This window comes from Pinus tabuliformis, chromosome 3_2, assembly GCF_031772625.1.
Source record: "Pinus tabuliformis cultivar Carrire ecotype Pingquan chromosome 3_2, CPIR1, whole genome shotgun sequence".
In the NCBI taxonomy this organism is placed as follows: Eukaryota; Viridiplantae; Streptophyta; class Pinopsida; order Pinales; family Pinaceae; genus Pinus; species Pinus tabuliformis.
The window spans coordinates 53,692,155-53,716,286 of NC_142302.1; the positions used below are offsets into that span (position 1 = coordinate 53,692,155).

Sequence of the window (24,132 nt, forward strand, 5' to 3'; positions counted from 1 at the left end):
ATTTGGTTAGCGACTTGTCGTTTCCCTTTAGTGTTTTGGCCGAGGGTTTTTACTGTTTATTATTGTAGTAATTAGGGTTTTACGCTGTTGGAGCAAAAGGGGTTTGTCTCATTCGCAAAGGGTGAAAGGTGTTAGGGGTTTCATTCGGGTTTCTCTAGGTGCTTTGGGGGGTGTTTGAATGGGGAACATGGATGAGGAATTGGTGGATTTCACCCTGGACCCATTTGAGAATGTGAAGATTTGGTAGGATTCGCCACCTCAGCGCCTTATTAAGGGGCTGGGAGATATTGAAGGCTCGCCGATTCGGGAAGTTTTTTCATCTTTGTCCAATCTGGAGGTTCTTCAACATCATCAGAATGAAACTCATTTTGGGGTTTTTCTGGCATAGTCTATCGTTTCATGGCAGAATGGGGTTTCCTGGGGTTTCGGCAAAGTTGCCTCTCCTATGCCAGAATATTTCCCGGAGGAGGCTGTGGGATTAGGGGTCCCGGTGGATGACCTTATTCTGTCTCGTCCCTTTAGTGTTTTGAGCTTTGATGGGTATTGAAGGTAATCTAGGAAATTTCAAGGGAGGATAATGTTGAAGTGGTTTGGGTGGGTTTGGAAGCGCTGAGGGGTGGTGAGGAATCTGGTGGAGGGGGATTTTCAGAAGGTTTCTTGTCACGCTTACTGGCTTTAGGGGTTAGTTTAGGGCTTTGGGGTCCTGACGCTGAAGCATCTCAACAAGATGGGCCCTGCATCTCAACAGGGGGGAGGTTCGGGAGGTTTGGTGTTAGTTTTTACAGCATCAGATGTGTTCTAGCCTTGAAATTTTGTGGAGAGGCCAGAATACATGAGATCTCCAAAACCCAGAAATCGTTTCTGGAAATTCCACCTAGAAATGACTTAATTAGATTATTAGTCAGTTTTTAAATATTTCCCAAGTCTAAACTTAGGGAATATGACTAATTAAGCAAGATTAATTAAGTTATGGCGTGAATGTTCTAGAAACTCACATGGATCGACTTCAAGTTAATCTAGCCATCGATTAAGATCTAATCTTGGCCGTTGAAGTCTCAACAAAGGATTATAAGAAGAAGTCGACATGGCTTGGAGAAATCACTAATATTGGTGTTTGATAATGGTTTTGTATTGGCCTCATTGTTCTTAGCACATTGGTTGAAGTATTGACAGTTGTAATTCAATGTGAAGTAATTTGACAATGAATGGATGGAACCTGCATAACTTGTTTGGAAAATGGCTACTTGTTGACATAGATAAAGTCATTTCTTGACCTTTGGATTGTTTGGGTTGATATTTCTTATGACAACTTGCTGGCACGATAATAGATGAAGTCATGACTTGATGAGAGCTCTACCTGTCACCTAGTCCAAATAATTGATACTGTGATGATTTTGATATTGGTTTTGATCTGGCATCTAAACTTTGATACGCTGACTTAGTTGACTTGATTGTACAATATTGTGAGACTGAGCATATTGATTTGGAAAAGTATTATGTTCGCAGAGAGCATTGTATGAAGCAATCTCCTCGATCTTGATATGTTTGCATTGACAATCATCTGGTGAAGTCATGATGATGTGTTGGTCCAAACCTGTATTTCAGAAGTGTTCCAAGGTATGGCTTTGGTTTTGAATTTGGTTTTATATGTTGACGATCTTCTCTTGACAGGAAATGAGCCCCTGATAATCGAAGTAAGAGGGAGATGGTCTCGGAAGTGCAACATGAAGAATCATGGCATGATGAATCAATTTTTGAAGCTGGGAAAAGAAATTTCATATCGCAAAGCTATTGAAGAATTGTTGGAAAAAGGAAATGTAAATCCTTGGACACTCTGATTGAATTTCAAGAAATTGTGAAGAGATATTGTTGAACTCAACTTTGTTGGAATTTCTAAGTCTGACCCGTTAGAAACCCTTCGTGTACTTTCTGATTTATTTCTACCTACTTGTTCTGTTAATTAACAAGTTATTTACCATGTAAATACTGGAAATAAATACAAGTACATGCTCAACACGTTATAGATCATCAACTGAAGGAAACAAAACAAGCACACAAGTGACACTGTTGTTTTTGGACCAATGTCCCCGGAAAAACCCAATGTGGGAAAACCGGTGCAGCTATCTGAGGGTTTTATTATGCAGTTTCTGAATACAATCTAGGTGCCAAAACTGGCTCACCCAATAGAGAATAATCTCGGCATTAGTACCTCTCCTTCGGAGACAGATGCTCGGGCTGAATCCCTAGATAAACACTCCAACAGCTCCTCAGCTTCAATTTGCTCCGCGAAAAACCCCATCGCCAGCCTCTAGGGACTGCGTCAAACTCTTCTTCCCTCTGCGTTAGCGTTCCCAGCAGTTCCGTCAGTTCCGACTGTTCTTGGTAGTTCCTGCTTCTGCCCTTTGCGTTAGCTTTCCCGGTTGTTTTGGCAGTTCCGGTTGTTCCCGATAGTTTCGGCTTCTGCCCTCTACATCAGCCTTCCCGGTTGTTTCAGCAGTTCCCGGTAGTTCTGCTTCTGCCCTCTGTGTTAGCTTTCCCAGCTGTTTAGGCAGTTCCTGGCAGTTCCAGCTATTCCGACTTCTGCCCTCTGCGTTAGCTTTCCCGGCTGCTGTGCTGATCCTCCCGACACTATCTCTGCCTCTTTGCTTCTATATTCATTGCCCCTCAGCTGCAACCCCAGATCACTCTCTCAACTTTCTCAGCAAACCCAGCCCCATAAAATCGAAATCTTGATCTCTTGGTGTGTTCTCCAAGTGACCCTCAAGCCTCCTCTTATACTTTTCTCGTTGACAAATCAACGGTCGAGATTAAGTCCCTAATCAATGGCTAAGATTAGATCTAGCTTGATCCATGTCTTTTGGACCATTTTAACACGGTTTTCTATTAATACATTAATATTTTATTTTCCCTAAGTTTAGACTTAGGGACTCCATTAAAAATATTAATTATTTTAATATCTCCCAAACTTTTTAGAATCTGCCCAAACCCTTTCTGGGTATTGGAGATCTCATGTGCCTTAGCCTCTCCACCAATTTTCGTGGCTAGAGCACATCCGATGCTACCCCAAATCAACAAACTTGGAAACCGACAGTTGTTTGAAGCATTGATGTTCCGTTTTGAACACCCGTTCGTATATATATGATGTGAATAGAACTTGAATGAGTTCATGATTGAGCCACTTCACTCGCAAGAGTTGCCATCAAGCACCCTTCAAAATACTTGCATGGGATGATTGGTTTTTGATTTAAGATATTCAATCTACGATATGTGACTGCATGGATGTACTGATGATGTTTGGGATTATTATTGATGAGCACATTTGGATGTTGCCTTAGTATGAGATTTTTCATGATATCTTGGATGAGAGGTCCATAGCACGACCGAGGTTGAGTACGATGTTGTTAGCATGTCTAGCTATGAGGCAGGATGAAGAAGCTCCTTAGAGAGCCGTCTGAGCATGATCTAGATATGACATGGATACACTATGATGACAAAGAGTGGGAATCAACTGGGATAGAATCCCATATATAGCTAGGACTGAGTTACCTTCATATATTGAGACAATGCTGCTATACGAGACAAGCTCAAGCTTGTGGTTGGCACCTCCTTAAGAGGGAGGATGAATATGGTATCCTTTTGTGATTTATACGATTATTTATGTTCTAATATGATATTTGATTTGATGACCTGCATGAACAGGAGACCACTGCTATTGCTACATGATGATCAAGCTGATACCAGATATAAGTATGATGAGAGCAACGCTGATCGAGGACATTGAGCCAACTCTTCCCCCCTGTCCGAGCTCCCAGGGTGAGGAATTGAGATAGAAGGGCTCCTGGGGTTGAGGGAACTACGGACAATAGGGTATCACCCCTATTTGTTACCCACAAGGTTGAAATGGTGCTTCGCTATCTTCATAAGGTCGGAGATGCTGCTCGCCTATCTAGTCTATGCAGAGCATACCCCAGTTGACATCATACCCACAAGTAGGACTTGTTGGGAATACCGTTGCCAATGGGTTGATAGTGTACTTAGGGTGTACAACCCAAGTTGATTATGACGCAGGTTTTCTACCACATGACTGCCTAGAGTCATTGATGGGAAGATCAACAGGCAATAGGATTGGGTTGAGATGTGCTCCCCTGTGTGTTTGGATATCTTATTGCTCGATATGGGGTCGTAGTAATAGCTCCCCCATGAGATTCTGGGTTGAGATTGAGCTCCCCGATGTGGTTCTAGGTTGAGATGTGCTCCCTTGATGGTATGCTCTCTGATGATGATACAAATTGCAGATTTAGCTCCCTGCTGAGATTCCAGGTAGTAGCCCGATGGATAGAGGGTGGTAGACTGAGCTCCCCTCCAATGTCAAAATTCTTCTTCTTTTAGATTCAAGAATGTTCAACATATGAGCAGGAACAATCAAGAGATAAGTTGGAATAAGCAAGAGATGAATTGAGATGATCAATGATGATACATGATGATGAGATACTTGAAAGTTGAGACTGGATAGGATATGATGACAAGATGATATTTTGATCGATGGTCAGATATTGGCAGGGGAAATTGTCCCTAGTTGAGAGTGAGTGTTAAAAATATGCAACTGCAGTCAAATTCCACTTTAGACAACTCACTTGATGGAGATAATAATTGCATTGAATTCCTCTTTTTGAGAGGCCCAAAATCGACCTAAAGATCACTCAATCGGATAAAGGAAAGTGTACTTATGAAGAAAAGCCCACATGTACATATTTGATAAGGTCGGCCCTAATACAAAGTGGACCACCTTGAAAGGTTATAAATACATGTGCCCTCTACCTGATTTAGACACAACCATGAGACACTCTTCTATTTTGTTTTGGCTTGCACAGGTCTGAGGCTCGTTCGCGGAGGAATAGGCTTGCTCTGAGGTGAAATATCAGGGCCTTAGTCCTGCATATCTGATTTAGGGTTTTGGGCCTCAGTCGCAGGCATAACATAGGAAGAAGTTGATGGCAATCGCTCGCACAGAAGCTCATACGTGCAACTGGAGCTTTCCATGCACACGCACAACTCTCCATCCATGCGATTGGGAGTTAGGGTTTCCACAGTCTAGATCTGACCCCAGTCGCTCTCATGCCGGGCTTAAGGGAGCGTCTGGGAAGCTATAGTTGCTAGCATAACTCCTCCTCCATGCAACCATGAACTAAAAGATGAAATCTCAATCTTCTGAAGATTTCGCTCGTTGACCGCAGACATTGATAGTTCATTACATACTTCAAAATCAAGGTTTTGAGTATATACATTGTTGGGTTCATTTCAAGGATGTTGTAGTTGTTTTGCTCATTAGTTGCATAGATGAATATATGGATCATTGTACTCTCTTTTACTGAATCATTTGATGACAATCTAAGAAGAAGAATTTGCAAGGGTTTTCCCCATAGTGGGTTTTTCCCTGGTCTCCGACCAATCCTGGTGTCTCTATGTGTGAATGCTTTTCTTCTATTGTTCCTTTATGTTTCGTTGCATTGATGATGATGTTATTGTTCTTTCTACATAATTGCACACGTTGCTGAATAATGATGTAAATCTGAATAATGTTATGATGTTATGGGGTCAGCTGAATGTGCTAATGAAGAAATGCAATTATCAAAGCAAAGAACAATATAGCCCTAAGAAAAATTAACAATAGAAACCCTGTATATCTTTTTGTGAGGGGATAAATTAAATAGGATAAGCACACTAGGAGTTCTCTTGTGGATTTCAAGGAAGAAATGTTCAACATGCAAAAATTATCTAAGATTTTCCATAAACAATTTGCATTTAGACATGTAGCACAAAAAAACCCTATCAATAATTAATTACATGTAAAACAATGAAATTCTTCAATAAACTTACAATTCTTCCATGAAAAAGCCTTATTTCGATCCCAAAAAGTCATCTCCAGGATATAAGAGCCAATATCCAATAGCAAGAGCACCATAAAAGTTACATCTCCACAAGTAGAGAGGTTAACAAAGTTTAATTCGAGCTCTCAAGAAGAGGCCAAAATCCAAGTGTGATGATGAATAGAATGAATGGAAAGATCATCAATTTATATGAGGTCTATCCTTCAATTTTACAACAAAATATTATCCTAAAAACCCCATGACAAGTTGAATGTTGAGGATGTAGCAGGTAAGTAGGCCACAAGCCAACTCAAAAGTTCATAATAACAAAAATAAGCCACAAAAGCCCACACATGTGGCTCAAATGAAAAGAAGGAAAAATCTTAAGTTTTCCAAAATTTTTGATGAACACAAAGGTTGCGAATGCCTAATCTCACTTGGGTAATGGAGATTTTGGGGCTACTTCAAGAGATAAAGGAGAAATGCTTGGAGTAAGGGGGTTGTTTCCACTTATGTAAACTTTGTATATTTTTTTTGTGAGGGAATAAATTAAATAGGAGAAGCACACTAAGAGGTCTCCTATGGATTTCAAGGAAGAAACTTTCAACATGCAAAAATTATCCAAGATTTTCCATAAACAATTTGCATTTAGAAATGTAGCACAAAAAAACCCTAGCAATAATTAATTACATGTAAAACAATGAAATTCTGCAATAGACTTACACTTCTTCCATGAAAAAGCCTTAATTCGATCCCAAAAAGTCATCTCCAAGACATAAGCCAATCTCCAATAGCAAGAGCACCATAAACGTTACATCTCCACAAGTAAAGAGTTTAACAAAGTTTAAGTCGACCTCTCAAGAAGAGGCCGAAATCCAAGTGTGATGATGAATAGAATGAATGGAAAGATCATCAATTTATATGAGGTATATCCTTCAATTTTACAACAAAATATTAGCCTAAAAACCCCGTGACAAGTTGAATGTTGAGGATGCATCAAGAAAGTGGGTCACAAGCCCCAAGAGCTCATAATAACAAAAATATGCTGTAAAAGGCCACACATGCGGGTCAAAAGTCTCCTCAAGCATGATGTCATGCCCTTTTCGGGCAATGAATTCGAGTGCATGAAATGGCCTAGGTGGATGTCCCATCATCATAATCAATTACATCTTTGAAGGGGCACCATTAAGACATGCCTCAAAATGTCTCCAAGTGTCAAAACCTTGCTCTCGGTGACTTGTGGCATGATCAATGTGGCTAGAATTATGATGTGGCACAATCTTTCTCAAGCATTAGGGTTCCAAGTGGTAGTACAAGCCCACCCTTGTAATCCCAAGGATTACCATCATCATTTGGACTTCTAATCAAGTCATGCCCATCAAACAGTGTCAAGGCTAGCCTAGGGTTATGTTGGGTTTGCTGGGTACATCATCTATAGTCTCCAACACCAATCAAAGGATGCTCAACGTTTCAGCATCTGGGGGTGCTCTGAGGTGTCAATCAACTACTAAAATCATCAAAGTGCCTAACTCTTTGATCTAGAGGGGAAACACTGCATCTGCATTGTCATCACTCCTCTCTAGAAGTGAGGTATAGCTTGGGAATCATGTGTAATGGAGGCATGGAGTGTGTCCTCAAGGCCTTGGCTGCTCTGTGAAGGACCACTTGGCAAAACCATGTCAAACTCAAGTGAAAGTTACCAATCATTAGAGAGAATGACCATAGATGTATCATAGTAGACCATACTTAAATGTTAAGGGCATAATAATACTTCAAACTGGGATCACCTTCAAATATCTAATTAGATCAAGTCCCGTAAAATTGTTCCCTACCTTCTTAGGGGTGGCTAGATGGTTAACCTTGTTAGGTGCTTTTAGCCCTCAAGGGGAGGTGGCATGTCCAAGGTCAACCCGTCAATTCATAGGTGTTTGTGATAATGTGGCAACAAAGGGGAAATGCTTCATATCTAGGTGCTGTGGTCATGTGACCAGCTGATGGTGGTCCATCATCCTGAGTGTATAGATGTATGGAGGGAGCAATCGTGGTGGCATGAGTTACCCCTTTCCTCATGTTGAGCTTCTTTTGTGTATCAAAGCTTTGAAGACTAATGAAGCTTGGGGTATTGATCTTATTTGTTGTATAGTTATGTTATTCTTTTTCAATTGTGGTTGATATCTTAGAATTTCCTTGTTATCATACGTATGTGAAGGCTTAATAATGAATTCAATATTCATTTATTAATGAGCAACGTGAGTTGGTTTTCCCTCTTGTGTATTGCTGTTTTAATTCTGCACTTGCTTTCCATTTTTCCTTGCTATCATACGTATGTGAAGGCTTAATAATGAATTCAATATTCATTTATGAATGAGCAATGTGAGTTGGTTTTCCCTCTTGTGTATTGCTGTTTTAATTCTGCACTTGCTTTCCATTTTTCAAGGAACCAGTTTTTATCTCAAGGCTTACTCTTCATTTTTGACCTTGAATCACCACTCGATAGCCTTGATAATGCTGTGCTTGGGGAAGCCCTCCTTGAGTTGGAGAAGAGTGAACCAAAAGAGAGAGGAAGAGCTAGTGTGGTGACAGTGGTTGGTCTTCCTTAGTTGCACAAGGTTGGTCCTTTGGTCCTTGGGACCTTGCACTTTTGCGGCTACTAGATTTTGTTGTAACATTACCTATGATCTAAGCGAAGTCCAGACTCCGGAGTGGCAATGTCTGTCAAATTTGAAGCTATGTTAATCAGAAATATTTCTGGACTTGAAACTTTCCAGCATTTATTATTGACATGGAAGCTGCAATGCTTCCTTTCAGTGCTTGGAAAGTCCTTTGCTATGTTAGGAATTATGCCAAAAGCTGGCCATACAATATTTCATCTTTTGAAAAAGGCAGAAGGCTAATAGAAACAAAGCCTCTCCATATGCTGTGAATTCTTTAATTTTAAATCAAAAGTTGTGACATTATTAGACATAGACATTTCAAGTACATAGCTACGGAAACAGCCTAACATACAATGGCAATAGATAGCAACCTAACCAAAGCATAGGTAAGTACTGCAAGCAAATCACAACGCCAGCTAGCCCCAATATGACGTGGTTCTTTTTCTGGTCTGTTTCATTTAATCAAGATAATTCGAAAGTACAATTCAGGGTGTCTGAGATTTAGATTTTATCCAAAAGAATGTATTATGAAGCTGGGCAAGTTACTTTGCAGAGGTCCACTGTGCATACTTTAGTACAGATGAATTATGAACATTTGCCTTGCGTAACCGTGGAGCTCCTGTCTGCTATTTGCAGTCCATGGCATACCATATGGCTGATGACTAGTTACTGGTCAGAGTGTATAAGCTCAATTAGTGGTCTTATGCCAAGATTTCAACTCACAGTTTCTAATGAAATATTAAATTTTATTTTTCTAGAAGTAAAACTGTCACTTATTTGCTATAATTTTATTTTTCTAGAAGTAAAACTGTCACTTATTCGCTATTCTATTGATTTCAAATTTCTCATTAATCTGAGATGCAGTTTTGCTTTGGCAATATGGTGAATATGCTCATTTTTCATTACCAATTTACTGCTATGGGAGGATCACTCATATATCCACTGCTTTTATAAAAGTATTACATCAGAAGATATATATGCTCTTTTGGTAGGGGATGTTAGAGCATAGGTCAGTTCGGAGTATCCTGATCTAGTGAATATTTAAATGCTTGCATGACTGAACAATAATGTCTGTTTATTTTTAATTGCTATTGCAATTATTGATGTTAGAAATCAGAATGCTATTTGCATGGTCATTGGTAAAGTTACATTGTTTGAAATAATGTTTCTGCTTACAATGTAAACAATACACAAGTGCATGTCTCCTCTGTTGAATGAAATTCAGAGTGGTGTTTGCAGATTCGGAGTCATGCACAAAAGTACTTCTTGAAGGTCCAAAAGAATGGCACAAGAGAACATGTACCACCTCCTCGTCCAAAACGCAAAGCATCTCATCCATACCCACAGAAGGCCTCAAAAAATGGTAATGAAAACTGCTATGGCCAGGCTTGCTGTCTACCTTATTTGTCAATATGTGGTTCTGGCATTAATCAGATCTTGATATCTATATTTCTATGTGAACTGCTGGCAGTTCCTGTGTCACAGCAAGTATCAACTGCTTTTCCAACTACTGCTACGCAACTAGATTCTGGATATTATCCAAGGGCAGAGTCGTCTTCCATACTCACCAAATCTGGCTCGTCATGCCCAACTGTTTCTTCCTGGGTTCATCATACCATACCACCAACAGATGTTTCGTTTGTGGAAAAAGGTTGCTATAAAACTCATTAAACTATTGGAATAAATTATTATAATGTATTAGTAGTATGCTTATTCTCTTGTAATTCTAAAATATCTTCTGTCTTGATCATTTGGTATATTTTTGGCTCCCTCCAGATGATGATGGGCCTCCAGGCATTGCAACAGGGAATAATTGCAGTAGTGGTAGCACTGAGAGTTCTCCTCCTATGTGGCCACCCTGTTCTGAAATCCCTGAGAAAGGTTGTGAAACTTTACCAGTTTGAGGTTGGCTGTTTCTAGATTTATATTTATAGTAAATGTTGAAAATTTGAGTTATTTCATGATCCAAGTGTAGCTATTGTGAACAGGAATGGGATTACTGGAATTACAGATGCATATCCTAAGCTAATCAGAAAATTTATTTTACACAATAGAAAGAAGATGCATTACTGTGAATCTGTACTATTAAGGTGATTAAGTTATAAATCATGTTCCTTACCCATTAAAAATGAGGGTGAGTCTAGCAATCAATTTCTTCTTTGGGTTTTACTTCATCTCTCATCCATATACATGAGTTGATTTCTCACTGCAAGGTGCTTTGCAGGCTGGTAACTGTTGCTGCACAAACCAGCAGGCCTTTTAAAGAGGCAGAAGCTAGAAGGCACAACAACGCTTGGGATAGAGGCCCACTGTCACCACAACCTTAGTCCCCTACTCTTCTCAGATTTCACCATCGGGAGGAGTTCCAGGATTACTCACTTGTGATAGATATGTCTCTATGATAGGTTTGAAGTGAGGGAAGGTGGCTCATTCAATGGAAAGGTTCAACAAAAGTGTGGGCTTTGAGAGAAGCTAGTACGAATTTCCACGAAAAACCCCTTTGAAAGAAAGCCACACGAGACTTAGGGTTGAGATATTTAGCAAGATATGAGTTCATCCAAGGTCAAGTTAGATAAGAGAAAAGGCGATTAATGATTTACTCCAATGAACACTAAAGCAAATGCCTTCAAAGAATACCTAAGTTGAAGGATTAGCTTCTAGGGTTCCCGCTTGATGTGATGGCTAAGGCATCAAATTTCTGGAGATTCCACCGTGGGAAATCCACCAAAACTTGAGAATCGTCAGAGGACACTAAGGAAGAGTTCTATCTAGAAGAAATGCAAAACGTCCTCCTCCAGTAGATTTCGCACCAAGCCCTAGAAAGGCCTCCTTATACTTGAAGGGATGAGGAAAGGATGATGAAAAGAGAAGGAAATTTGCGAGTTTTGAGTGATAACCAAGTATTTAAGACCAGTGCCTAACAATTGGGAGAATTGGAGTCAAAGATGATCTCAATATGGCAACTCACTCTTCAAGGAGACCTAGAAGCAGCTTCGCTACCCTTAATGAAGCAGCTACACAACACTTAGATATTTATACTTCGATGACAATTGTTAATGGAGTTTCAAGGATACAAATGCAATAAATCCCCTAGGAAAATTCATTCATTCATTATCTATGAGTAATACATGCAAAATTTCCCAATAGTTACAATTTTTAGACAATATTTCATCAATTAGGGCACATTAATAACTATGAGATAATATTCCATGCATTAGACATTAATCAAAATCAGAAATACAATATTAAATAGCACTTACAAGATAATGAAGAACATATCCATCCATAACAATGCCAAAAAGAAGCTCCAATAGAGATAGTGAAATTATCCAAACATCAAAGTTCATCCAAAACATCCAAATTCGTCCTCAAATTGCAGGTCCAAAAATCTCAAGAGAGGTATCGAAAATCCAAGTGATGATGCTAGGAAGAGACTAGGTCTCTCCTAGTTATACAAGTGTTAGGAGTTCAAATTATGAAAGACAAAGCTCCTCTATTCGCCTAATATGCCAAGTAACTCACCCATGGTTACAAGGCAACCATGATAGCTCAAAAATTAAATCAATTTTCCCTCTTAAGCCCATGCAACGCTGACATCATGCATGCGTGGAGGCCTCGAGGAGCAGTTTTGAAGACTCATGCGCTAAAAATGTGAGAGAGGGCCAAAAAATCCATGAAGAAGAGGGGGATGCCCTCCATATGCTGCAACACATCTCAAACCCTAATTTGGGCTTTGTGGGCTCCAAATGGGTCTCATGGGTTTCCAAGTGGCTCAAGATCAAGTTGATGCTCCATCGATGAGGGCCAGAAGATGACACATGCCCTCCCATATCCCCCTAGGAAAGACATAACCTCCTCTAAGCCTTGGAACAATTGCCAAGTGTCGGGTGCAATGTGTAGTTGGTTGGGCAACGTGGTCTAAGTGCATCATCATCTTGGCGCGAGAAAGCAAATGGTGGTGTTGAAGAAGCCCATGGTGTGGCAGTTAATCCTCTGCATGGGTGGAGTCCCATGGCTTTCAGCGCTCATCGTACAAATGCTAATGTGATCCTCTGGAGGGCTTGGATCTTGTATAGGGAGGCCAAGTCTAAGATGAAAACCCACTTGCAATCCTGTATAAGATCCAATGCGTCTCCTCACCTTCCATTACAATGATTCATTAGTGCAATTGACCAAATAAGCTTGCTAATCAAGGGTAGAAGTGGACACTTCATAGCGGGTTTCCCTTCCAAATTTGGGGCTTTTAAATTTGAACATGTACTAGTGTTACCTCTTTGGGTTGGAGTGGTTAGTGAAGGCCCCTATTAGATCGTTTCAACCTCTAAGGGAATGCCGGGTCCAAGGTACACCCATCAAGTGACAGGTGTCATGTAAATAATGATAGAATAGAGTGGGGACAAAGGGAAGGCTCCAAGCCACATGCCATGGTACAAGGGCAACTATGATGAGGAAAGGCCACACCTTGGATATGAATGTAGGAGGGAGCAATTGTGGCACATGAGTTACCACAGCGTTTGTTCTTCATCTGGCCTTTTGCCTTTTATTAATTTTTCTTCATTTTATTGCTCGGGGCTCAAAGGGATGAGAGCTTGATGTGTAAGATATAGAAGTGATTACCCCTTAAGGTGGGGTAGTTCATTGCTCACTAGGGCTTGGGACATTCATGGGTTCCTTGATGATGCATGGGGAACTCATAAGGGCCCTAGGTACCATGGTGATGGCCATAATGATAAGGAGCTCATGTTTGGCTTTCCCCACATGCCAAATTTTATTGTCCTGAAAATCTTTTGCATTTTGTGGTACATTACTTGTTGTATGTGGCCATATTATGCTTTTGTATTTCTGTTTTAGCTACATCAACCTCTGGGGCATCGTTCTAGGCTCGACGCAAGGTGTGGACAAGGGGAAGGGGAGGTTGACACCTTGTGGACCTAGATGGGGAAAACGTGAAAAGGGCTTGTAATGAGTGGAAGGGAGTTAGATATATGTTATCAGAAAGCAGGAGCATGCAACCAAAATCAGGGTTTCCCATGTAATGCCACTCCTAAAGCTAATAGCCAATAAAGGAGATCCCATGGGACTAGGATACAAGATTGACCCTGCAGTTGAGGTAAGGGAACAAGAGTACAGTGGAAGCCCTTCCTTCTTCCAAGTCTCCTAGTAATCCACGCCCAAGTGTGCCCAAGGAAAAAAGTATAAACACCCAATTACATAATGAAAAATCATACCTTCCGGGTTGGATGGCCCACCTTCAAGCATACGATCATGACAGATGAACGAGGATACACAATGACTGGCTCAGGTGGTAGAGAATGGTAGCACATGATATCTATTAGGTGGTTGCAAGGCGCTGCTAACTGTCGGCTAAAGACAAATATTGGGATAAAATTTCTCCTATAGGCTCACCCACTGTTGGTGGGTAACAATAACTAAATTCCATTCTGCCTCAGTGCTTTGCCTTAAAATAGATTTAAAAAACGTTTGCAAACATGCTAGGCTTTCCCACTTTTTTTCTTTTAATTTGACCACATTTCTTGTGTGCACATTATCATTAAGTACCACATCATCTTCATGTTTGGTCCCATTTTATTTGTTAGATGTGATTTAATGCCCACATGGGTATGGCTTGTCCTTACTTAGGGTACATTATGGTGAAAACTATTCACTTTCTGTCTTGAGCTGCTTTAAATAATTTCTTTAGATATGATTAGGATAGTGCTTAAAATCACTAGCACTATGATGACCTAACTCTTGTAAGTGGACGATGTGGACCTCCCTAGTCACGATGAGAACATGGATGTATAAGAATGAGGTTATGTTTGAACCATTAGTTCAACTTTGCAGAATCAAAATTTGGTCTCACGGTATGTTGCACTGCCTTTGGGGACGGGGGACGAGTTTCTGGTATGGCTAGAGCGCACCCCAAAATTTTCCAGGGAACGACAAGTTGGAGAGGAAAATAATATATATAAACTATAGAATAATAAATATTATCATTATTATTTTAAATTCACCATGTGCATAAAGATAAATCATAAATAATAAATACATCATTGCAATAAAATTATAAACATTGAACTAGCTAAGAAATCTGAAATTCATATTAATAATTACAAAACCAAATACATAATCTCAAATCTAAAATTCAAGTTGAAGCTTTTAGTTGAAGGATGATGAGTCAAGAGCAGTGTTGAGCAAGTGAACTATTCTCGTAGTGTGACACATGGTAGTTAGTTGGAGGGTATCCATCTATATGACAGTCCAAATGGCCTAGCATTAAAACACTAACTCTTCCTAGTTTGACCTTTTAAAGACCTAATTTGTCTTGCCATAAATGTCAAATAAAAAATTTGGGTTGTGTTGAGAAATCTAGGGCATAGAGGTTAAATGATTTCTCTTCTATTTGTAACTGCTTGTGAGTGATTTTTACTTCTTTAGATTAGGACCTTTTACTTAGGTTATTAGTATTCTTCTTCATCAAACAGCTACCAATGCATAAACCATACAGAGACAAGAGACACAGAATATAGGCTATCATCCAGGGCCAAAACCTCTCACACTTTGAGAGGAAAACCCGAACAAATTCTTCTTTTTATAGAGATTCCGATTGACAAATACCAAGACCAAGACCCTTGACCTATTTGCCTCTCCAAGACAAAGACACAAGTTCCCTTGATGATAGTCAATCTTCTACTCCTTCCTTTGTCTCGACTCCTCTTTCACTTCGACCTCCATTTTCTTCAACTTTCGGCCTTCTTGAATTAGGTTTGCAATCCTAATTCTAACTTGTACATAAGACCTTTTTCTTATGCCTTTCCTTTGTTAGGGATGGAGTCTCCTACTAGCTTGACTAGGCGTTCCCTTATGACTTGAACTTCTTTCAACTCCAACATTTTGCTCCTTCCTAAGGACTACTGTTCTTCTCGGCTACTGCTGCTGCAACAGATCCTTTGCTACCTCATTCGTGTAGAGGATATAAACCCAAAAAGCTACAAGAACAAAACTCATATTATACTCTTTCTCCTTCGCTTGATAATAAGCCTTCCTCGCTGTACTTCGTACCTTTTACTTCAAACTGTATGATCACCGAAATCTGCTCTGAAATTCTGTGCCTAAATGAAATCTGCACTACCCTATTTATAGTTGTTGGAGCCTGTAATAAGCCGACAATATATATATTTCTTTATGAAATCTATTTATAGTTGTTGGAGCCTGTAATAAGCCTTCAATCCTAATTCTAACAATGAAAATTTCTGAATCTACACACCAGAAACCCCTAGTGCAATTATTGGTTTAACATCTCCTACTTGTTCTTTGCATTAACAAGTTATTTAATTACATAAATATCGATGTAAAACACTATTGCAGCCTACACATACATACAGATCATGAACTGAAATACACTGAGACAATCACACAAGGGACACCGTTATTTTTGGACAATCGTCCCTGAAAAAACCCAATTTGGGAAAACCGATGGAGCATGGAGAGGGTTTGTATTATTAAGCAGATTCTTGAATACAACTAGGGTGCCAAATATGGCTCACCCAACAGAGAAAAATCCTAGCAGAAGTACCTCTATCCGGAGACAGATATTCCGGCAAATTCAGCAACTGGATGATCAAACCCCACAGATGACCTAGTTGTTCCCAGTGTTGGGTAGCGATGGTTGCTCCAAGCTCTGCGCTGGAACTGCGTCACCTCCTCTAGGATTTGCGTCAGCTCCATAATGAGCCTCCTCTGCTTAGAAAGTCGATTTGCTGTACTACTCCCTCTTTGCCCCACAAAATCTCCCCAGCGCTGCCTCTAAGGGCCTGCGTCAGCCCCTACAACTTCTGCGTCACCTGCGTTAGCCCCTATGGCCTCTGTGTCACACTCTCTGGGACTGCGCTATCTCTCCCAGTGCTGCTTTGCCTCCCTTCTATGTATTCTTCGGCCTTGGACTGAAGTTCCCTTGCCGAAATGCCCCTCACTGCAACTTAGATCACTTAGCTCGACTTTCTTAGCAAACCACGCCCTAGAAAAATCGAACTCTTTGATCACTTGGTGTATCTCCAACTGACCCTCAAGCCTCCTCTTATACTTTTCCTGTTGATGAATCAACGACCGTGATCTAATCTCTAATCAGTGGCTAAGATTAGGATTGGTTTGATCCTCGTCACTTAGAACCTTCTCAACCATATTTTTATTAATACACATTAATATTTTTATTTTCCTAAGTTTAGCCTTAGGAATTCATTAAAAATATTAATTATTTTAATAACTCCTCATTCGGGTGGAATTTCTCCAAACGATTTCTGGGTTTTGGAGATCTCATGTGTTCTAGACCCTCCACAAAATTTCGGAGCTAGAGCACATCCGATGCTACCCAAGATCAACACTCCCTCTTAGCGAGGAATGTGCTTTTGTGACACTCCTTGACAAAAGTACTGCACTGATCCACTGCATCGGTCCTCTGTGCTGCTAATACTTGGCATGTTGCCATTCATCCATTGCACCGTTGCTTCTTGTACTGCTCTCCATGACTCTGCCACTGCCACTGGTACATTTGTACTGCAACTCCCTCTCAAAATGCTGCTTCACGTTGCCCATAGCACTGCCATTGCTAACTGCTGCACAGCAACTCAGTTGCTGAGAAGTAAGCAACTGAACCTTCATCGAAAAACTGACATCATGGTCTGTATGGATGCCTTATGATCCTGAAGCTACCTCTTGTGCTAATCTATGCTGACCCTGTGCTGGTATTGTGCTGTTACAAATTGCTCAGTGCCTCTCACACTACTACAACATCCACTGCGCTTCCTCAGGCTTTGGCACTCTAGCAATGCCACTGTCGCTCCATCACACCTCGCTCTAACCGACACCCGTCACTTTGCTACTGTCATTAAGGGCTCCCGTAGCTGTATGTGATCCAAGAGTTTGGGCACCTCAAGGATCCTGCCCCCATGTAGTCCTCTCAACTACAAATCCATGTCGCCCTACCTCTTCTCAAGAGGCACATGAGCACTCATGGCACAATTGTCATCCTCACCATCCTTGTCCTCTTTTGCTGGAGCAGCCTTTGATTCAGAAGCCTCCCCCTTGCCCTTCTTTCGGGATTGCCAGGAACTGACCCTCACTGCAACTCAAATCACTTAGCTCGACTTTCTCAGGAAACCACGCCCCAAAAAAATCGAACTCTTTGATCACTTGGTGTATCTCCAACTGACACTCAAGCCTCCTCTTATACTTTTTCTGTTGATGAATCAACGGCCGTAATCTAATCTCTAATCAACGGTTAAGCTTAGGACTGGCTTGATCCTCGTCACTTAGAACCTTCTCAACCATATTTTTATTAATACACATTAATATTTTTATTTTCCTAAGTTTAGACTTAGGAACTCATTAAAAATATTAATTATTTTAATAACTCCTCATCCGTTGGAATTTCTCCAAACGATTTCTGGGTGTTGGAGATCTCATGTGTTCTAGCCCCTTCACAAAATTTCGGAGTTAGAGTAGATCCGATGCTACCAAAAATCAACACTAACTTGTACATAAGACCTTTTTCTTATGCCTTTCCTTTGCTAGGGATGGGGTCTCCTACTAGCTTGACTCGACCTTCCCTTATGACTTGAACTTCTTTCAGCTCCAATCTTCTGCTCCTTCCTAAGGATTGTTGTTCTTCTTGGCTCCTACCGTTGCAACAGATCCTTTGATACCTCATATGTGTAGAGGACATAAACCCAAAAACATACTAGAATAGAACTCGGATTATACTCTTTCTCCTTCGCTTGATAATAAGCCTTCCTCGCTGTACTTAGCACCTTTTACATCAGACTGTATGATCACCTAAATCTACTCTGAAATTTTGTGCCTAAATGAAATCCGCACTGCCCTATTTATAGTTGTTGGAGCTTGTAATAAGCTAACATGACTTGGAGATGAGTCGACGTGTCTTCGGGAGAGATATTATTATTTCTTTTGCAGCCGACTTGAAGGAGGAGACTTTGTCTTGGTCTTGGAGGGCTTTCTAACTTATTTAAGGACTTATATCAATATATAACATGCCCAAGAAGGGTCCTTCATACATGACATAAACGCAAGTTGACTTTTATGACTAGATGACAAATCCTAAAGGCTCACAATGGGAGCAATCACTAAAATAAAATTCGTTGCTCTTGAAACCTATGAGACAAGCATTACAATAATTTTATTTTTCTTCTTTTCATCAATTACATAAAATCACAATTACACGTCATTATGAAGACTGAACCTAGTTACACTTTTCAACAGATTGAATTACTAGAACTAGTTGTCTTGCTTGCTATTTTTGGTCAAATCCAAAAGCAGATTGAGTTTTACTCTTCTTGGTTGACATTCTTGCATGTAAACTAATTCGCCTTATTATCCCAGTTGGAAATCAGAATGTGCACTGCTAAGTACAACTTAGGAGGGAGTTGGTCACATTGTTGTTGAAGGGCTCACAACAATGTCGAAGTTGCAGGTTGGTCTCTGATATGAGGACAGGCTGGAAGGGTTGTCCATCTATAGTCCATGGAAGGAAAGGATCAAGTTGGTTTTGATGGTCAACAAGATTTGGGATTCACCGAGAAAGCTATCAAGAAGCCAACATACCCTAAGGAGCTGGATGTGTACGAAGAATTGGATACGAAGGCGAAGTTGATCATCCTAGATAGTGTGAAGGACTCCTTGATACCTTATTTGTCCTGGAAGAACACTGCACATGAGTTGTGGGTAGCTCTTCAAAATTTGTTCGAGGATAAGAATGAGAACCAGGTATTGGTATTGGAGGATAAGTTGAAGTCCCCCAAGATGATACAGGGTGAAGGGGTGACTTCGTATCTAACGAGTTTGCCCCAGGTTCGAGATGAGCTTGCTGCCGTCGATGTGACTATTGCAAATTCCATGATGGTGAGGATTGCCTTGAAGGGGCTGACTCTAGAGTGGAAGTCGTTCATCAAGGGGATTGTTGCCAGGGACAAGCTACAAGATTGGAACATGTTGTGTGTTGATTTGCGGTAGCATCGGATGTGCTCCAAGCCTCAAATTTTGCAGGGAGGCTTGGGCACATGTATTCCAAAGAACCCAGAAAGCATTTTGGGAAATTCTACCCAGAAGTGATTTTATTAAAATAATTAATATTTTTAATGGGGTTCCTAAGTCTAAACTTAGGAAAATTAAAATATTAATGGGTATTAATCTAATCAGGGGTGAAACTTCTAGAAAAAGCCACGGATCAAGCCAAAATGTTTTGAGCCTTTGATTATGTTTTAATCTAGGTCATTGGTTGTCCAACAGAAAGATATAAGAAGAGGCTTAAGGGTCATTTGGAAAACACACAGAGAGATAGAGAAAATCAATTTCCTGAAGTGAGAAGTTCTCAAGAGGAAAAATCGATTAAGGAAATCTCTTGCAATTGAGGGGTGGGGATAGCAACTTCCGAAGAAAGAGATTCTCAGCCGGAGATACATCAACAGAGAGAGGTAGTAAGTGATCCAGAAGCCTTGACGCAGGGCCAAAAGGGCCATGCAGAACGCAGAGGCACAAAGAGAAACTCGAAAATCAGAGCAGAGGGTCAGTTTTAGCAGCCGAAAGCTAGGGTGTGATACCGGGAGGCTGAGAGCAGTGACTCTGGGCTACTGATCGAATGCTTAGCTGGGTGATGCAGTGCCTGGAAGGGTTGATGCTGGGACAACGTAGAGGCAACACAGTGCCTTCCAGGGGCACTTCATCCAGCAGTTGGATCAACCAGGATTTCTCAGAGATTGTGTGAGGTAAAACTCACAAAGCTTCTACTAGTATTTCTCTCTGTAACTAAATAACTCTGTGAGGTATTCATTTATGTATTTAGATTTTGCTACTGCTTAATAATAATAAACCATCAGAGTTGCTGCTCCAGTTTTCCCGCATTGGATTTTTCCGGGGACTTTTTGTCCAAAATTAACTATGTCTTATGTATTTCTATTTTCCTTGCTTAGTTTTGTTGGAATTTCTAAGTCTAACTGTTAGAAATCCTTCCTGTACTTTCTGATTTATTTTTTCCTACTTGTTCTGTTAATTAACAAGTTATTTATCATGTAAATATTGAAAATAAATACAAGTATAGTCTCAACACATACAGATCATCAACTGAAGGAAAAACAAGCACACAAGTGACACTGTTATTTTTGGACTAATGTCCTCGGAAAAACTCAATGCAAGAAAATCGATGCAATTATCTGAGGGTTTTATTATTAAGCAGTTTCAGAATACAATCTGGGCACCAGAAATGGCTCACCCAACAGAGAATGCCCTCGGCAGTAGTACCTCTTAGTTGGAGACAGATATCAGCCCCAATCTGCCCCACGAAGTCTCCTAGCGTCAACCTCTAGGGTATGCGTCAGCCTCTTTGGCCGAACGCCAGCCTCTCTAGCCCTGCGTCAGCCTCTTTGGGCTCTGCGTCAGCCTCTGGAGCCTCTGTGTCTCCCACGTTGGCCCTCCTCAGGCTCTGCGCAGCTTCTGGTTGCCTCTGGCTGCTTCTACGTGGCCTCTAGCTGGCTATGCGTCAACCCTCTCCCGACTTCTGTGCTAATGCTCCCGGTACTATCTTTGCCTCTCTGCTACTGCATTCATTGCCCCTCAGCTGCAACTCTAATCACTCCTTCGATTTCCTCAGCAAGCCTTGCCCCAAAAAATTGAATTCTTGATCAACTTAGTGTGTTCTCCAAGTGACCCTAAAGCCTCCTCTTATACTTTTCTCGTTAACAATTCAACGACCAAGATTAAGTCCCTAATCAAAGACTAAAATTAGATCTGGCTTGATCCATGACTTTTGGACCATTCTAACTTAGTTTTATATTAATTCACATTAATATTTTATTTTCCCTAAGTTTAGACTTAGGGACTCCATTAAAAATATTAATTATTTTAATATTTCCCAAATTGGTTAGATTCTGCCCAAACCATTTTTGGGTATTGGTGATCTCATGTGCTTTAGCCTCTCCACCAATTTTCGTGGCTAGAACACATCTGATGCTACCCCAAATTAACAAGTTTCTATGTTTCAGAATCATATTTAATTGGTGTAGGCTGCTTCAGTAATTTACTTCAATGTTTCAAGAAGAAATCTAAAATAAGCTTGTAATGTAGTTTACAATCTAGGTGAAGTAGATTTAGTTGGTTGCAATAGGATTCCTGAGATCGTTAGATCTAGGAATTTTTACATTGTGGGATGGCTTCATTTAGGAAGGGTTGTGAGACGAGGATCTTCATTCGAAGAAGCATACTTCAGATGATGATGTGGCACTTGCAACAAGAATGAAGGGCAAGTAGAAGGACTTGAGTAAAATCAAGTGTTTCAACTATGGCGAGATGGGTCATTTTTCGACGAGGTGTCTGATGAAGAAGGGAGATGACGAGAAGTAGAGATGAAAGCAGGTCGCAGGTGTCACCACTTTTGTCGAGATAGATGATCTCTCCAGTAGGTTGGAGAAAGAGGACTTTGATTTGATCTCTCATTCCTCGTAGGGTACCATCGATGAGGGTGCATGGTACATCGACATGTGAAAATTCTATCACTGCAACAACTGATTTACTTTTCCTACTTATTTTATCATAAATTATTCATGAAATTACTTCAATCAAACATTAAAATAAATATTGCTGCAGATATCACATCATAATACAGAAACAAACATATGCACACATTGACACAGTTATTTTGGACTAATGTCCCCGGAAAAACCCAATGTGGGAAAACAGGTGCAGCAAGGGAGGATTTTATTATTCAGCAATTTTCTTGTACAACAGGGTGCCAAACTGGCTTATCCACAGATAGACAAACTTCCAACACTTTTCTAAACCCAGCGTAGGCCCTACTGACCTCTGTTACAACTTGAAACCCTCCGCGTCAGCTTGAAACCCTCTGCATCAGCCTGAAAACCCTCTGCGTCAACCTACTGAGGCTCTGCGAAACCTTTCTGGGCTTTTGCGTCACTCCTGCAGCCGCTGCGTGGATGAAGCAGGCCTTTCTGGCTCTGCGTAGTCTCTGCTGCCTCTGTGTGGCTTCCTCTGGTTCTGCGTCTGCCTCTTCTGCGTGGATCTCCCGTCTCTTTGTTCCGTACTTGCTGCTTTCTAACTGCTCTCCAGACCACTGGTTCAATTTCTCATCAAACCCCGCTCCAGAAATTGAATTGACTGATCTCCCTCAGTGTGTTCTTCAAGTGACCCTCAAACCTCCTCTTATACTTTTCTCGTTGACAAATCAACGGCTGAGAATAAGTCCCTAATCAATAGCTAAGATTAGATCTGGCTTTGATCCATGTCTTTTGGACCATTCTAACACAATTTCATATTAATACACATTAATATTTTATTTTACCTAAGTTTAGACTTAGGGACTTCATTAAAAATATTAATTATTTTAATAGCTCTTGAACTGTTTAGAATTTGCCCAAACCCTTTTTGGGTATTGGAGATCTCATGTGCCCTAACCTCTCCACCAAATTTCGTGGCTAGAGCACATCCGATGCCACCCCAAATCAACACGACAATGGTGTGTCAAAGCATAGGACAGGGTCACAGGAGGTATTTAAGACTCTAGTTGAGTGGGACTTGAAGTTTCACATGATGTTGGGTGATAAGAGTCAGAAAGAGATTAGAGGATCAGGGGCTGTGCCGTTCAAGATGGAGTCAGGATAGGTGTGCAAGTTTAGGACGTACTGTTTGTACCAAGGCTCAGATATAATGTGATGTTTGTCTCAACGATTGAGCGGAAGGGGTTTGAGGTTTTGTTCCAGGATGGGAAGGCGAGACTCAGGCCCAGAGGCTCTAGCTCCACAGGTTTTGTGATTGGAGTTAGAAAGCATGGTCTATATAGGCTGATGGGCAAGACTATAGATCATGGGAAGAAGAAGGATGTCATGTCCCCATTTTTATTCTTCTTTAGAGTACAACCAGGGTGGATTTCTAGGACAGGGGATGGCCAGGTTAGTGGAGCATGTTTATGTCATCAGGGGTCCTGATGGAGCTTTGAGGGGTTTTTATGGGATTTGATGGCATTCGCTTGGCATATTCCATCATCAGCACAATTTGCCTTTCGTTCCGTTGCATTTCGACAACTTTCAAAAATCAACATTATTATTGGGCATAACTTAATTAATTATGCTCGAGTTGGCATTCCGAGGAGATTAATTAATGAAACACCTCAGTGTAATAGCTCGTTGGAATCGGAATGAGAAGATCTACATGATGGGACTTTTGGATGGGGGTTTTAGTGACCTGAGGAGACATGGTGGCCAATTTACCCTTTTCCCGCATTAAAAAGAATAATTTAATTAAAATAAAAGAGGAAGAAGTGCTCTATGATTAAAATATTAATAAAATAGAAGATTCTAGAGGGGTCCATCAGATCTATAAGAGAGGAGGAGGAGGCCATTAGAGGACTTCTTGGTTTTTGATATTGTTTCTTGTATGAGAGGTTGAGGACCCGATTCTCTACTCCATTGGTAGCCCCAGGATGAAAACCCTCTGGTGATATAGAGATTGGGCGAGCACCCATCTCCCTTGGTGGATTCATTTAGAATCCACAGGTGTAGTGATTGTTTTTTTATTTCAGTTTGGAGACCGGA

General features: G+C 40.7%; 1 protein-coding gene across 1 annotated transcript in view; it reads left to right on the plus strand.

Annotated features, from left to right (window-relative positions):
* Positions 1 to 24,132, plus strand: part of LOC149179769 (protein REVEILLE 8-like) — a 318,742-nt gene that overhangs the window by 73,626 nt on the left and 220,984 nt on the right. The window contains exons 3-5 of the mRNA XM_089415801.1: positions 9,761 to 9,884; positions 9,993 to 10,172; positions 10,298 to 10,402. Of these exons, the coding sequence (XP_089271927.1) occupies positions 9,761 to 9,884; positions 9,993 to 10,172; positions 10,298 to 10,402 (409 nt within the window). The remainder of the gene's footprint in view (positions 1 to 9,760; positions 9,885 to 9,992; positions 10,173 to 10,297; positions 10,403 to 24,132) is intronic.